This window comes from Macaca nemestrina, chromosome 20 (genome assembly GCF_043159975.1).
Source record: "Macaca nemestrina isolate mMacNem1 chromosome 20, mMacNem.hap1, whole genome shotgun sequence".
Lineage (NCBI taxonomy): Eukaryota > Metazoa > Chordata > Mammalia > Primates > Cercopithecidae > Macaca > Macaca nemestrina.
The window spans coordinates 49,447,645-49,461,450 of record NC_092144.1 but is presented as its reverse complement, the minus strand read 5'-3'; the positions used below and the strand labels follow the sequence as shown (position 1 = coordinate 49,461,450).

The 13,806-nt window shown below is 54.1% G+C and overlaps 1 protein-coding gene across 7 annotated transcripts in view; it reads left to right on the top strand.

Annotated features, from left to right (window-relative positions):
* LOC105495343 (AKT serine/threonine kinase 2) overlaps positions 1–13,806 on the top strand; it is a 53,526-nt gene that overhangs the window by 16,180 nt on the left and 23,540 nt on the right. For 3 of the 7 annotated variants that reach the window (XM_071086835.1, XM_071086839.1, XM_071086838.1), the window contains 3 exons: positions 3,584–3,713; positions 10,455–10,583; positions 12,243–12,354. In XM_071086835.1, the coding sequence (XP_070942936.1) occupies positions 3,668–3,713; positions 10,455–10,583; positions 12,243–12,354 (287 nt within the window). In that variant the 5' untranslated portion in view covers positions 3,584–3,667. Of the gene's footprint in view, positions 1–237; positions 449–2,639; positions 2,753–3,583; positions 3,714–10,454; positions 10,584–12,242; positions 12,355–13,806 lie in introns of those variants that run through there. The other 4 variants (XM_071086837.1, XM_071086836.1, XM_071086840.1 and 1 more) reach the window with 3 other exon arrangements.

The following is a 13,806-nucleotide window of genomic DNA, read 5'->3' as shown; positions in this document are numbered from 1 at the left end:
GGTGGCTTGCCTTTAGTCAGCAGCTGCAGCTCTGGCCCAGGCCCTCAGAAGACTCATGCCCAGGCACCTTAGGAAGTAGTGAGTGGGGTGGGGCCGTGCAGGGACTCCCCTCGGCAGGGCGTGCTGCGGGGGTTCCACAGACAAGTCTCTGTCCCCCCGCCTGGTGTCCTCCGTCGGCAGCCCCCCAGTGAGCAGGCCATCTTCTTGGCTGCAGTGGCTGGTATTTCATCACCACAGGACTGCGTCACGAACACCTCAGATGAGGCGCCACCCTCAGTAGGAGGACAGGGAACGATCCAGGCGGGACGCAGGGGATCTTCAACTCCTCCGCCTGCTCTCCCTCCAGCTGTGCTGATTCCTTAGTTGCTGAGATGAGATTGTAAAAAGCAACTCTGTTGATCCCAGCAGCAGCCAGGGCCTCTACTGCTTCTCGGCTGGGAGACCCAAGGTAAACAGCTTCCCTTCTCTGAGCTTCTGTCCCCACCTGGGCATGGTCACTGACTGTCTGATGGGGTGTTGGGAACATTCAGGAGTGACTCCATGGGAGCACCGGCACCCTGCCCAAGGCCACGCAGCTGGCGGTGGCTCTCGGACTCTGGAACCCTGACCGCTCTTGGTCACGCCTGTCTGCCTTTGCTTCTCTCTGGAGTAACGGCAGCCGTGCGTTTGGCTGTTCACTGGGTACCACGCAGTAGGCCGAGTCCTGGGCCCACAGTGGGTGCTTTAGTGCTGCCAGTAGCCCCAGTGCTACTGCATCACGGGGGCCCTAAGAGTCAATGTCTGTGGGCTGCTGTGGGCCAGCGAGCGGGGAGATGGGACATGGAGCCCCGGTTCTATTCCCTCCACATCAGCCCTTCCTTTGGACTCTGAGTTCTCCCTCCCAGCGATGTGGGAAGTATTTTGAACTGAGCTTGCATCAGGGAAGGCGTGGTGTAGGTCCGTGTAGGGGATGGGCTTCTCTCAGTCCCAACCATAGCCCAGAAGGCCCTTGGTGTTCTCCCCTGTCCACCTCTCCCTGACTTTCCGCTCACCAGGCCCCCTCCTGCCTCAGGTCCTTGCATTTTGTGTTCCCCTGCTGAAATGCATTTCCTCATGTGTCTACACAGCTCACTCCCTCAGTTAACTCGGGCGTCTGTTCACAAGTCCCCCACACCAAGCTAACATCCTCTTCTTCCCACTCTCCAGCCTCCCCATCACCTGATGATTTGTGTCTCTGTGTATTTTTCTGCCCCTCCCACCAGACTGTGAGCCTCAGGAAGGCAGGGCTGTGTCTCAGTGACATTCTATTGCTGGTACCATCTGGAGCCTAGGATGCACCCCAGAAAAGATTGGTGTCGTGAAGAGAGTCTGGTAGTGTGTCAGTGACAGAGTGACAGAAGCGTAACACGGAGAGTGGGGTGGGGCGGAGAGGTTGGAGAGGTCAATGTCATGGTCCTTAGCCTTTCCCGAGGGCTTTCTAGGTGCACGTCTCAGCTCATGCACCTGGAACGCAGGGCAGCAGAGGCCAGGTCCTGAAGGGTCTTGGATCCTCAGCTGAGGAGTTTGGCTGTTTTCCTCGTAACACCAGGGAGCCACAAAGGGTTTTGAGCAGGAGAAAGGTTCAGAGTTGAGGATCCCTCTAGCTGCTGAATGTGGGGTGAGTGGGAAGGGAGCAAGAGTGGAGCGTAGGAACTCGGGGAAGAGGTGGGGGCAGACCCGACTAGAGCCAGGCCGCCGGCAGGATGGGGAGAGGTGGTCATGTTAGAGGTTGACGCACAGAACAGTGAGAGATATAGAAATACATACATATTTATGTTTTTTGAGACAGGGTCTCATTCTGTCACCCAGGCTGGAGTGCAGTGGTGCGATCAAGGCTCACTGCAGCTTTGACCTCCCAGGCTCGAGTGATCCTCCTGCCTCAGCATCTCGAGTAGCTGACATTTCAGGTGCACACCGCCATGCCTGGCTAATTTTTTAATTTTTAATTTTTTTGTAGAAAAAATTACATAGACAGGTTCTCACTACCTTGCCCAGGCAGATCTCAAACTCCTGGGCTCAAGGGATTCTCCTGCCTTCCTCCCAACGTGTTGGGATTATAGGCGTGAGCCACTGCCCAGCTGAGATGTGGGGATGTTGAGGATGGAGAGTCTGGCAGTCCTGTGTGTTGGGGTTGTGGGGTGCCGGACATGTTGCTGGCGAGGGGAGCCCCTTATTGCTGCTCCCAGCCTCACATCATTGCCTTTGCAGCTTGGAGCTCGGAATGTGATTTCTCACCCTCCTGTTTACTTCCCTGTCATTGTCCATCTTGTCTTTCCTCCCGCTTCCTCCCACTTACCTCCCTTCCTTCTGCCTGGGGCCTGGGCAGCCTGCCACTGTCACATGCCAGGCAGTAGCGTGTCCGGCCCACCAGCTCCCCTGGGGCACGAGAGAAAGCTGATGCCCACGGTGTCCCTAGAGCCAGCTGCCACTTCTCTGGGGGCCACCGTAGCTCCCGACCTGCTGTCCGCAAATAACCCCAGGCTGGGAAAGGCAAAGGCGCCTTGGTCTCTGTGGACCCTGGCCAGGCCCCAGGCTCCAGGTAGGGGCCCAGCTGGCGCTGCCTTGCGCCCTCCTCCCCTCTGCTCCGGGAACCTGAGACGAAGCAGTGGCCTCGGCGTCCCTCAGTCTGTCGGTTGCTGGTCCCTGAGGACAGAAGTGGAGGTCTTGGGGTAGGGACCAGGGCCTTGGTCAAGCCCCCGGGACTGGCTTCTAGGCCCCAGACCGTGTATACGCAGTAGGTTGCTTTCTTGTTCAAGATCTTGGGCTGTCTGAGACCTGTCTTTACTCTATCATCTGACCGGGGGAGGGAGGCCGCTGAGGCTTGGGGAGTGGCGTGGGATGGCATTGGGGGACGGGAGTGTGCTTAGTTTGTTGAAGGTGGCAGGTTGGTGGCTTCCTGTTTTGGAAAGAAGGGAGGGGGAGGAGAGAGAGAAAAGAGTGCGTGTGTGTGTATGTGTGTGTGTGTGTGTGTAAGATGGGACAGGCAGATGCTGGTGGTTCTGTGTGCGCGTGTGTGCACGTGTGTGTGTGTGTGTGTGTGTAAGATGGTGAGGGGACAGGCAGATGCTGGTGGTTCTGTGTGCGCATGTGTGCACGTGTGTGTGTGTGTGCGCGTGTGTGTAAGATGGTGAGGGGACAGGCAGATGCTGGTGGCTTTGCGCACTCCCTCAGGTGCCCTGGGCTGTCTGATTCATACTGGGTTACCTCAGTGTTGGGCCATAGGAGTGACACGGGGGACAGGGCACGGCTACCTCGATGCTCGCTCAGTCAGGAGTGACTGTGGGTGGAGGGGCCACCTCCCCCCAGCATGAGTGTCCTGAGTTTGGGGTCTGGCCTGCGCTTAGGCCAGGGAGCTCTGCTTCCCCAGATTGGGGTCTCTGGGGACATGGCCACATCTCTCTGCTCAGAATGGATCCCTGAGAGCAGGGCTCCACGCCACCCTTGCTGGTCTTACCCTTTGCCGAGTGGGCAGAGCAGCCAGAGGGCCTCAGAGCTCGGTGTCCTCAGGGAAGGGGCTGGTGTGGAATCCCCTCCCACCCTGACCAGCTCCTCTCTTGTCTTGCAGACTGTGCCCTGTCCACAGCGCCTCCTGCATGTCCTGCTGCCCTGAGCTGTCCCGAGCTAGGTGACAGCGTGCCACGCTGCCACCATGAACGAGGTGTCTGTCATCAAAGAAGGCTGGCTCCACAAGCGCGGTAAGAGGCCGCTTTTGCCCGCCAGATTGCTTCCTTCTCCCACGCTGGCTCCTCGTGGAAGCTGTGCCCCGAGAGGCAGAGGCAGAGGGTCTTACCAGCCTGAGGAGCCAGCATTCCGCAGCCCCAGACCCACAGCTGCTTATGCCCCTGTTTCATGGACTCCTTCAGCGGTCACCTGGGCAGGAGAGTGGGGATCTGCCTGTGCATGAGTGAGCTCATTCATAGCCCCATTTTATAGATGAAGAAACTGAGGGCCAGAGAGGGGAAGTCACATCACTGAAGTAACACAGTGAGGCAGTATTCAGCATTCATTCAGTTAGCAAGTATTCATTGACTGTGTGCTGTGCCAGGTAGCCCTGGGCTCCAGGACACAGTGGTCCTCTGATGGAGCTTACGTTCCAGTGGGGGTGGGGCAGACAGTAAATAAGTAGACATGGAATGTTGAGGTGGCGAGTGCTGGGGTGAAAAGTGGGAACTGTGAGTGAGGGCAGTGGGCTGGGGGCGGGGGCATGGAGAGGCTGCCCTGAGGAAAGGGCAGTGATCAGAGGCCTGGAGCCTGGAGGAGGTGAGGCACTGGCTGGGCAAGGGAGTCCCAGGGAGAGGGACAGCAAGGACGGAGGCTCCCAGGTGGGGATGTGCCTGGTGTTTTCTGGTAACAGCGTGGCTGGTGCACTGTGAGCGAGGGCGAGCTGGGGGAGGCAAGCAGGGGAGCAACGCAGGGTCCAGCCATGTCGCGCCCGCAGGCCATGGAAAAGGACCTTGGCTTTGGCACTCCAGACAAGAGCAACCCTGTGATGTCGTGAGCCGATGCATGATCTAATCCATTTGTACTAGTGGGGAGCTGAGGTCCCCTTTTAGTGAAGTTAGGACAGGAAAGAGACCCTTTTTGACCCCAGGGCTGTTTGTCCCCAAGTGGCTGCCAAGCAAGACTGGGAGGCAGATGGGGAGAAGTGCCACGTGCTGAGAGACGACTTTGTCCCGGGCCAGCTTCCATGGGCCTCCCCCTGGGAGGAAGGGCCCCAGGTGTGGGGGTGGCTGCCCTGTGAGCACTTGCATTCATTCAGCAAACACGAGCTGAGCAGCGCCTGTGGGCCAGGCACCGTTCTAGGTTCCGGGGTCCAGCAGTGAGCCAAACAGGCAAACAGCCCATCCTCGTGTTGGTATCTTGGGCGCTGATGGGGAGGCAGACAGCTCACAGGCAGACAAGCGTGTCACACGGTGGCGCGAGCCATGGAGGAAAAACAAGCAACGTGAGGATGGGAGGGCCTGAGGCAGACAGGGTGGCCAGAGGGGGCTTCGCTGAGAAGGGGGCATCTGAATAAAGGCCTGAAGGAAGTCGGGGAGTGAGCCTCACAGTTATGCCAGAGGCGACAGCCAGTGAGTCCTGAGTAAGTGATCTTGTTCAGAGAGGAGCAGGAGGCTGACGGCGCTGGCGCCACAGGCATCGGGAAGAGCCGTGCATCCTGCACTGTACCAGCCTGCAGACAGGGAGCAGCGATGAGGGATGGAGGCCCCTTCCTGGGAGCAGTCTCCGCACCTGACTGAGCAGAGGAGATTGGTTTCCTGCTGCTCTTTCTGGACAGAGATGGCTTTCAAGGTCCCTTGGCCTAGTCCCCCAGCCTGAGCCTGGAGTTTGGGGTTGTCGATGGAGCTTCCTGAGCCTTGGCAGCTATCAAGGTTCTAACCTTGGTTCGCTGCTTCCTCTTGGTGTAACTGTGGGCAAGCCATGTCACCTCACTGAGCCTTGGTTTCACATCCGTAAAGTGGGTTAACGAGCCAGACCTCTGATGTCATCAGCTCTACGAGGGTAGGCATTTTCATGGGGCTTCTTCACAGTGGTATCCCCAGCACGTCTAAAATTGGTGGGCATATAGTAGGCACTCAGTAAATGGTTGAATGAATGTTTGGCATGGTGAGTGGGTGGTATGCTAGTACACAGGGTCATGGGCTCCTGTCCCGTGGCCTGCGCGTGCGGAGGCTGTGGCTCACTAGGCTGGACTGTGAGAGCCTTGGGATGGGTGCGGAACTGTCGGAGGGGCAGGGGTTACTGATGGTATTACATGAGTCTTGGCCTCTCTTGGGTCTTGAGTGTCCCCATTCATGTTACAAGGGGCCAGATGACCCAGCCACAGGCCTGCTCTGTCATCTGGGATGGCCTAACTCTGACACACCTGTCTCAGGTTTGTACCCTACACACATGCATGTGCACACCTGCACTCTTTGGCCTTTTCAGTGCCCATCTTTCTGAGTAGCAGCTGGCAGAGGTGGGCAAGGTGAGGTGGGCCCTGGGGTGCCCGGCCTTGGGGTGATATATTCTATATTTAACTTTTTGAAGAAGGAGCTGCACCATTTTATATTCCCACCAGCAGTCCATGAGGGTGTCAGTTTATATCCTTGCCAACACTTGTTTTTTTTCATTACAGCCATCCTTGGGCATATAAAGTTGTACCTCATTGTGTGTGTGTGTGTGTGTGTGTGTGTTTTCTTTTTTCGAGACAGAGTCTTGCTCTGTCTTCCAGGCTGGAGTGCAGTGGCGCGATCTCAGCTCACTGTAACCTCCGCCTCCTGGGTTCAAACAATTCTCAGGCCGCAGCCTCCCAAGCACTGGGACTATAGGTGTGCACCACCATGCCCGGCTAACTTTTGTATTTTCAGTAGAGATGGGATTTGACCGTGTTGACCAGGCTGGTCGTGAACTGTTGGCCTCAAGTGATCTGCCTGCCTCGACCTCCCTAAGTGCTGGGATTACAGGTGTAAGCCACCCCGCCTAGCCTTCATTGTGATTTTGATTTATGTTTGCCGGATGACTAATGATGCTGAACATCTTTTCATCTCTCTGTTGACCATTTGTGTATCTTTGGAGGAATGTCTATTTGAGTCCTTTGCTCATTTTAAAATCAGGCTGTTTGTCTTTTTGTTGTTGGCATTGTAAGAGTTCTTTATGTATTCTGGTTAATAGACCCTTATTAGATTTCCAGGTATTTCCACCCCTTCTGTAGGATATCTTTTTACTTTCCTGACAGTGTCCTTTCATGCACAAAGGTTTTTAATTTTGATGAGTTCACTTTAAGTTTTTCTTTTGTTGCTTGTGCATTTGGTGTCATCTAAGAATTCATTGCCAAATTTATTTTTTATTTTTTATTTATTTTTTTTTTTTTGAGACGGAGTCTGGCTCTGTCGCCCAGACTGGAGTGCAATGGCCGGATCTCAGCTCACTGCAAGCTCCGCCTCCCGGGTTCACGCCATTCTCCTGCCTCAGCCTCCCGAGTAGCTGGGACTACAGGCGCCCGCCACCTCGCCCGGATAGTTTTTTGTATTTTTTAGTAGAGACGGGGTTTCACCATGTTAGCCAGGATGGTCTCGATCTCCTGACCTCGTGATCCGCCCGTCTCGGCCTCCCAAAGTGCTGGGATTACAGGCTTGAGCCACCGCGCCCGGCCCATTGCCAAATTTAAAGTAATGAGATTTACTCATATGTATTCTTAGACGTTTTTTGTAGTTTTAGCTCTTAGATTCAGGTCAATTCGTTTTGAGTTTATTTTTATGTATGGTTTGTAGTAGGGGTCCAACTCCATTCTTCTGAATGTGGATATCCAGTTGCTTCAGTTTCTTCATCTGCAGAATAGGGATAAGATTGTGAGGATAGGCTACTCTGGGCACATTGCCTATGGGTCACTGTTCCCTGCTCCGCAAGGAACAGTATTTAAATTAACAAAAAATATTGTAAGGATATTTTTTCTTCTAGGTTCCTTTTATTTTTTATTTTTTTTTTTTGAGACGGAGTCTCGCTCTGTCACCCAGGCTGGAGTGCAGTGGCCGGATCTCAGCTCACTGCAAGCTCCGCCTCCCGGGTTCACGCCATTCTCCTGCCTCAGCCTCCCGAGTAGCTGAGACTACAGGCGCCTGCCACCTCGCCCGGCTAAGTTTTTGTATTTTTAGTAGAGACGGGGTTTCACTGTGTTAGCCAGGATGGTCTCGATCTCCTGACCTCGTGATCCGCCCGTCTCGGCCTCCCAAAGTGCTGGGATTACAGGCTTGAGCCACCGCGCCCGGCCTAGGTTCCTTTTCTTTCGTTTTGAAAAAATATAGTCTCTTTGTTGAAGAAACTATTCTTTTCCATTGAATGATCTTGGCACCTGTGTTGAAAATCAATTGAGTGTAGATATTTGGCTTTATTTTTTGGCTCTGAATTCTCTTCCATTGGTCTGTATGGCTGTCCTTATACTGCACTGTTTTGATTACTGTAGCTTTGTATAGTAAATTTGAAATTGGAAAGTATTTAACTTTATTCTTCTTTTTCAGTATTATTTTGGCTCTTTGAGGCCTTTTGAAATTCCATGTGAATGTGAGGATTGACTTTTCTGTTTCTTAAAAAAGAAAAAGCCTGTTGGAATTTTGATAGGGTTGGCATTGAATCTGTATATTTCTTTGGGTAGTATTGCCATCTTAACAATATTGTCTTCTCATCCATGAATATAGCATATCCTTACATTTATGTAGATCTCTAATTTCTTTTTTTTTTTTTTTTTTTGAGACAGAGTCTTGCTCTGTGCCCCAGGCTGGAGTGCAATGGTGCGATCTCGGCTCACTGCAAGCTCCGCCCCCCCGGGTTCACGCCATTCTCCTGCCTCAGCCTCCCGAGTAGCTGGGACTACAGGCACCCGCCACCTCGCCCAGCTAATTTTCTTGTAATTTTAGTAGAGACGGGGTTTCACCGTGTTAGCCAGGATGGTCTCGATCTCCTGACCTCGTGATCCGCCCATCTCTGTCTAATTTCTTTAAACAGTGTTTTTTAGTATACAAGCCCTTCACCACCTTAGTTAAGTATTTTTTTGGAGGCTTTTGTAAATTATTATTATTATTTTTTTAAGAGCTAGGGTCTTGCTCTATCACCAGGTTGGACTGCAGTGGCACCATCATGGCTTGAGTTTCTTGGGCTCAGGTAGTTCTCCCATTTCAGCCTCCTGAGTAGCTGGGACTTCAGGCACACACCACCACTCCTGGCTAATTAAAAAAAATTTTTTGTGGAGACTGGATCTCACTATGTTGCCCAGGCTGGTCTCAGACTCCAGACTTAAGCCTGCCTCAGCCTCCTAAAGTACTAGGATTTTACAGGTGGGAGCCACTGTGCTGGCCTTTAATAGCAATGTTTTTTTTTTTTTTTTTTTTTTTGAGACAGAGTCTCGCTCTGCCGCCCAGGCTGTAGTGCAGTGGCGTGATCTTGGCTCACTGCAAGCTCCGCCTCCCGGGTTCACGCCATTCTCCTGCCTCAGCCTCCCGAGTAGCTGGGACTACAGGCGCCCACCACCTCGCCCGGCTAGTTTTTTTGTATTTTTTAGTAGAGACGGGGTTTCACTGTGTCAGCCAGGATGGTCTCGATCTCCTGACCTCGTGATCCGCCCGTCTCGGCCTCCCAAAGTGCTGGGATTACAGGCTTGAGCCACCGCGCCCGGCCTTAATAGCAATGTTGAGGTAAAATTGATGCATTACATTATTCATCTATTTTAAAGTATACAGTTCAGTGGCTTTTAGTGTATTCAGAGTTGTGCATCCGTCACCATAGTCAGTTTGCTTTTGTTTTTGTTTTTGTTTTTTTTGAGACGGAGTTTCGCTCTTGTTGCCCAGGCTCGAGTGCAATGGTGCGATCTCAGCTCACTGCAACCTCCGCCTCCCGGGTTCAAGGAGTCTCTGCCTCAGACTCATAAGTAGCTGGGATTACAGGCATGTGCCACCATGCCTGGCTAATTTTGTATTTTTAGTAGAGACGGGGTTTCTCCATGTTCGTCAGGCTGGTCTTGAACTCCCGACCTCAGGTGATCCACCTGCCTCGGCCTCCCAAAGTGCTGGCATTACAGGCGTGAGCCACCACGCCAGGCCCTACTTTTCATCTCTATAGGTTTGCCTATTCTTGACATTTTGTATAAATGGAATCATAATGATATGTGGTCCCTTTGTGACTGGCTTTTTTCACTTAGCATGAGTTACGGTTCTTCCACATGGCAGCACGTCTCAGTACTTCATTTCTTTTTATGACAGAATGGTTTTCCATTGTATGGATCTGCCACATTTTGTTTATCCATTCGTTGTTGTGGACATTAGGGTTGTTTCCACTTGATGGCTTTTATGAATAACGCTGTTGCGGACATTTGTGTGTAAGGTTTTGTGTTTCACCATCTCCTTTTAATCCTTAGCAGCTCTCTAAGGAGTGGGTTCGTGTGTGTAGGGTGCTTGGATATTCGTGGTGGAGAACAGTTGGAAGGAGTCAAGGGGTGCTGGGAGGGTGTGGCAGCAGTGCCAACCCCCGGCACAGAGGTGTTTTGGCATTTGATCTACCTGCACAGCTTTATTGGTGAGTCCCAGTCTGTGGGATTTGGCCTTACAGGGCCACAGGGCAAGTGTGTTTGGAAGCCTGGGCCTCCCCTGGGACTAGGCCAGGAGCTGGCACAGACAGCTTGCTCCTGCAACTGCCAGGAGGCAACTGGTGCCCCAGGGCACTGCCATTGGCGCCTTCCTGCCAGGCATGACCTGTGGATCACCCGGGCTCAGCCTAGCGCCCCAGCCTGCGTCAGCAGGGGCCACCTGGAGGGCTCCTCTGGGAGAGGCATTCTCATGTGTCCCCCGCACCCCCCCGCCCCGTGGTACCCCTTGTGAGTCACCATCACACTGGGCCTCCTGCCACCCACCTGGGACATCGCTCAACCTTGTCCTAACCTCTCTCCCTCCCCTCCTGCCTCATTTCAGGTGAATACATCAAGACCTGGAGGCCACGGTACTTCCTGCTGAAGAGCGACGGCTCCTTCATTGGGTACAAGGAGAGGCCCGAGGCCCCTGATCAGACCCTTCCCCCCTTAAACAACTTCTCTGTAGCAGGTGTGTCTTGGGATGAGTGAGTGGGTCAGTGTTCTGGTGCTCACAGAATGGCTGGCAGGTCTTAGGGGCTCGTGGGACTTGGTCATTGAGCCTTGGGCCTCTCCTGGGCCTTCCTGCCCTTGGATCCATTTTCGCCCTTCCCCTGCTCTCCCTCCTTGTTAGCTGGCCAGGTGGGGCTGTCCTGCGGGGAGATGCAGAGTGGGAGGGAGGGAGAAGCCAGGGCACTTGCCCACACCCAGCCCCATGCATCGCCTCCTTGTGGTGCCAGCTTCTGTCGGCCAGGCCTTGGGGTCCCCAGCTGGTGGCAGGTGCCTCCCATCCTGCGCTTTGGTAACAGCCTCCATCTTCTGTCCCTCAGACGTAGAGGGGTCTCAGCTTCCCACTCAGCCGGTCACAGGGCTGGCCTCGCAACATCTGTCCCTCCGTGATACCCAAAGGGATGCCTTCCAACCAGACCCTGGCAGTGAAGTTTCACAAGCCCCAAGCCCTTGACTGAGCCTTGGAGAATACAGTCCTATCGACACCTCTGCCCCTTTCCTCCTCCTTCCTTCCTTGCTGACCTGATGGGTCACCGTGTCCTGTTGTTCTGCCTGCTAAGAACATTACAGAGGCACCCCCATCTCCACCGCCAGGGCCTTAGCTCAGACCACCGTCCTCTCCTGCCATGCTCTGGAACCCAGCATCCGTCCCATGCTGCTCTGCGTGAAGCCTTTTCCTGGTTGCTCTCCACATGTGCTGGTGACCCTGACACATCTGTTCCCAGCCTCAGTGTCTCGTTAGAACTCACAGCCTGTCCCAGGCTGCTCCTTGGACACATCTCCCCGAGTGTCTTCTAGGTCCCTCATACCTGCCACATCCCAACCTGACCGTCAGGCCTCTCCCAGCTTTCTATTCCTGTCTCTGTCTCATGGACAGCAGGCCAAGAGGCCTGGGCCTGGTCCTCAGTGCCCTCTCCCCGTGGCCTGTCTGCAGGGCTCCACTTTGGTGTGGCCCCACCCTCCCTAGCTGGCTCCCCACCTCCCTGGCCTTCTGACCTTCAGTCTCACCCTCTGCATGGCAACCAGAGGGATCAGTCTCAATCTGTTTGTGTCCCTACCCTATCTAAAGCCTTCTGTGGCTCCCTGCTGCCCAGAGGACAAAGTCCAGATTCTTTCCCATGGCCTCCAAGGCCCTGCCTGGCTGGCCCTAGCCCACCTCTCCAGGCCTGTCTCTCACTTACCCCTCCTTACCCTTGGAGCAGAATTGGCCACCCGCTGAGGATGTTGAACCTCCTCTCACCTCTGGGCGTCTGTTCTCCATGTACCCTCTAAGTTCCCTTTTCCTTCAGGGCTTAGTTCAGAGAAGCTGCTTCCTCTGGGAAGTCCCCCCATTCCCCAGGCTGGGTTGGATGCTGCCTCTTAGCTTCTGCACACCTCTGGGCTTGTCCCCATCACGGCCCTGTCTGTGGAGCCATCACTCTCTGGTGGGCTCCTCTCCTTCCACACACACACTAGACCCTGAGCCCCGTGAGAGCAGGGCCAGGGCTGTCTCAGTCCCTAGAGTGTCCCCAGCACCATCTGGCATGGGGCTGGGCCTGTGGGAGGTGGCTCGGGCACTTTGGGATGCAGGCTGGCAGGGCTGTCCCCTCAGCCCCCTGCTGTCTACTCCCTCTGCCTGCAGAATGCCAGCTGATGAAGACCGAGAGGCCGCGGCCCAACACCTTCGTCATACGCTGCCTGCAGTGGACCACAGTCATCGAGAGGACCTTCCACGTGGATTCTCCAGACGAGAGGTGAGTCTGGGCTTCTGTGTGGCTACCGTTGAGAGGGACCAAGCCTGGTGTGAGGAGGAAAGGTACAGATGGAGATTTTCCCTGGGACCCTACATAGGGGTTTCCAGTCTGCAATTCTGGTGGGGGGGGGGGTCTCCCCAGCTGGGGCTGTGAAGAACTGGGGTTCTTAGTCTGAAGACCCTACTCTGCCCTCAGACTTGCGGGTGCATTGGAATCACAGGCAGAGCTCATGAAAAGTCCAGACCGCTGGGCCTCGCTTCAAGACCTGTGACTACTTGGAGATCTGCCCAGGGTCAGGGAACTACATTCTTTTTTTTTTTTGAGATGGAGTTTCACTCTTGTTGCCCAGGCTGGAATGCAGTGGCATGATCTCGGCTCACTGCAACCTCCACCTCCCAGGTTCAAGCGATTCTCCTGCCTCAACCTCCTGAGTAGCTGGGATTACAGGCGTGCACCACTATGCCCAGCTTAGTTTTTGTATTTTTAGTAGAAAAAGGGCTTCTCCACGTTAGCCAGGCTGGTCTCAAACTCCTGACCTCAGGTGATCCACCTGCCTTGGCCTCCCAAAGTGCTGGGATTACGGGTGCGAGCCACCATACCCGACCTTCTTTTTTTATTTTTATTTTTATTTTTATTTATTTTTTTTTTTTTTGAGACGGAGTCTCGCTCTGTCGCCCAGGCTGGAGTGCAGTGGCCGGATCTCAGCTCACTGCAAGCTCCACCTCCCGGGTTCACGCCATTCTCCTGCCTCAGCCTCCCGAGTAGCTGGGACCACAGGTGCCCGCCACCACGCCCGGCTAGTTTTTTGTATTTTTTAGTAGAGACGGGGTTTCACCGTGTTAGCCAGGATGGTCTCGATCTCCTGACCTCGTGATCCGCCCGTCTTGGCCTCCCAAAGTGCTGGGATTACAGGCTCGAGCCACCGCGCCCGGCCTTTTTATTTTTATTTTTCCAGACGGAGTCTTGCTCTGTTGCCTAGGCTGGAGTGCAGTGGCACCATCTCAGCTCACTGCAACCTTCGCCTCCCAGGTTCAAGTGATTCTCCTGCCTCAGCCTCCCGAGTATCTGGGATTACAGGCACATACCACCACACCTGGCTAATTTTTGTATTTTTAGTAGAGACGGGATTTTGCCATGTTAGCCAGACTGGTCTCAAATTTCTGGCCTCAAGTTATCTGCCTGCCTCGGCCTCCAAAGTGCTGAGATTACAGGCGTGAGCTATCCTGCCTGGCAGGAACTACGTTCTTAATGAGCATCTCTATTGATTTTGAGGCAGGTGGTCCAGAGAGTCATTTTAAAAAGATCAATTTAGTAATCAGAAGAGATGATAAAGACTCATCTATTTCAAAACTGAAACAGTGTAAGGTGGAGCTTCCCCCACCCTGCCCTTTCCGTCCACCTCCCCGCCCCCCAGTTAATCACTGTTCTTAGGTGCCCTCGAAGAGCAGAGGG